This window comes from Anopheles darlingi, chromosome 2 (assembly GCF_943734745.1).
Source record: "Anopheles darlingi chromosome 2, idAnoDarlMG_H_01, whole genome shotgun sequence".
Lineage (NCBI taxonomy): Eukaryota > Metazoa > Arthropoda > Insecta > Diptera > Culicidae > Anopheles > Anopheles darlingi.
Window position 1 is genome coordinate 32789403 of NC_064874.1, and position 2500 is coordinate 32791902.

General features: G+C 45.1%; 1 protein-coding gene across 3 annotated transcripts in view; it reads left to right on the forward strand.

Moving 5' to 3' along the window:
* Positions 1–2500, forward strand: part of LOC125949106 (uncharacterized) — a 317531-nt gene that overhangs the window by 25152 nt on the left and 289879 nt on the right. For 2 of the 3 annotated variants that reach the window (XR_007468649.1, XM_049675808.1), the window contains exon 10: positions 1–2500. This exon is cut by the window's left edge and continues 248 nt beyond it; it is cut by the window's right edge. Coding sequence is in view for 1 of the 3 variants with exons in the window: in XM_049675808.1 (XP_049531765.1) it covers positions 1–757 (757 nt within the window). In the remaining 2 variants the exon portion in view is untranslated. The other variant, XR_007468648.1, reaches the window with a different exon arrangement.

The following is a 2500-nucleotide window of genomic DNA, read 5'->3' on the forward strand; positions in this document are numbered from 1 at the left end:
GTTATACGTTATTCAATCACGATCGCCGACGGCACTGGTGCCAAGCTCCTCGGTGCATGACAGTAGTCGGCGCCAATTGCTCGACACAACCTTAGATAGTAACTGTAGCACCTATACCGTAGAGGAAGAACCATCGGTACAACAATCGCTACCCTTAGTAAAGCCAGCGCTACCTTCTTCACCACCTACTTCACAAACAATGTACGATTACGAATACGCAACGAACTGTGATGATGATAGAGCCCGTGTGACTAGCAGCGACAAAGCACGGCAGCAGCAGAAGGTGAACTTTCGAAAAGTGCCCGGAGCAAGCATAGCTTCAGAGAGTAACGTGATCGAAGGGAAGAAACAGTTGTCAGGCACCGCCCTAATCGTGCCCAACCTCGCTAACCAAAAACAGCAAGAGTTGGTAGTTGTAATGGGGGCTGAGGCACCAGCAGTGCTTCCGGCTGGCAAACGCCCCGGCTATAAGCAGAATGGCATAGGACGAGTTCCGGAAGAAAATCGATGCTACAGTAGCCGTATTTGTAGTAATAATAACGAAAGCAGTCCAGCCGGTGGCCATGGTATTGACGGTGAGAACGACGACAACGACAATGGCGAAGAAGAAGATGATGACAATGACGACGATGATGAAGAGCTGGACAATTCGGCGTCACTGTTAAACACGAGCAGCCTCAGTACAAAACCCCTCCATCAGCAGAATCACACTTCCAGCTGGAACTTTCGGAGGCCCATCATAGGGCCGAATGGTTAAGATGAATACGAAATCATCCCGACGACCAGACAGCGATGATGCAGATCAATCGGCCGACATGATTGTGTGGTAACCAATCAGTTTATCATTTACACAGCATGACATGCTGATAGCCATCGAAACTCTCGCTTTAGGGTCAAGAGACGATCTCTCTTCCCTGAACACAGCAAACACTATCCGCCTCTCAGGTACAATCGCTTATGTTATAGGTTTGAGATGCCGTTGTACTCTCATTATTTTTTGTTTATTATTAAGACACAGTTCCGTTTTTGGCTCTTGATTTAGCTCTCCTCCCTTCCTACAGTGGGGGATCGAGAGTGATCGCGAACACTGGTCGATGCTACCACGTTTGTGCTGGTCAGCCACGCTAACGAGAGACTAGAGAGAAGAGCAGACAGACGCCATTAACATGGCAACATCTGATCCCCTACAGCTCTGCCAGCTTTTGGGGAGTAGAGTAGCATAGTTTGGATAAGCAAAAAAGAAGCAGAGGCTTTACTGTTACGTATATTTGATTAGTTTAAGCATTACTCTTAATTCCATTTTATTTTCATGCTTATTGACACTGCGATTACGGAACGTGACGTATCCGCGGTCGCGAGGGTTACCTTTCCCAACTTAACCTGCTCAAAGGACTCACCCAATGCTAACCTTCTCCCCGTAATGATTGATGCTCGCTACCAATGCACGACAGACTAGCTTTTGTCTAACAAGTTGTAGGATTACTACTATTACTACAGCACGCGGTGCGTGAAAAAGAGTCCGTGATTCCCTTCCATCGACTATAGGCTATTGCCGAGCATGAAAACTCGTAGAAAAACCGAAACACACATTTCAAGTGAGTAACACGCGGGTAAAGCAGCACGCGCGGAACACTCTCGTCAACAGTGTAACGTACCAGTATTTGTTTGTAATGCAAAACTCTCGCATTTTCCGTTATATGCGCTATTATAGTTTAACTAATTTATAGAAACTTCTCCCATGACAATGTAGAAAGAGTGATAGGTGATGGACTCATACTCCTCTCATAGGTCCCACGATATTCGTGGCAAACTAGATAAAATAGAAAGACCGCACGCGGTTTGCTAGGTTTCCTACAGTAACACAACCCCACACATACTCCCACACACACCCACATACACATTCGCATATTGTGTTTCACTCCGCATCCATATTATAATTTTGGTAATCGATTGGGTAATAATATTGTTTCTAGCGTCCAGCGTGTAGGTTAATAAATTGCGAGTTAATAGATTGCAATTTATTGGCCTAAAATTTGACACGCCGGATGCTAGAAATAGGATTCGCCAATTTATTGTCAAAAATTGTATAGCCTGGATGCGGGAGTCACGCCGTAACAACGCAAACGCTCTGGTTCTGTAGAAGGGATCGATGTCGAGTCATAGTCGTTTATGATGTAATCGACCGTCTTGGCTTTTTGCTGGTCTCTAGTTTTAATAACGTTTGTTACATTTCGCATAGTCCCACCAAAGAATCAACCACTAGTGTTTAGGGAATGCAGCGTGTTCTGAAGTGTAGAGCCGCACTGCAGCAACACCTGTCTTAATCTCCGCACGCAGATTGAGACACTAACCATGTGTATGGATTTTTGAATAATCCAATTCATAAGACCTCTTCGCCAAACCGTGAACAAATGAAATCAGCAAACAAGTTTGTTGTTCCAATAACTTATGCCATAATAGGTTCAGATATGCCCCCGCTCTTGTTCATGTAAAAACACAC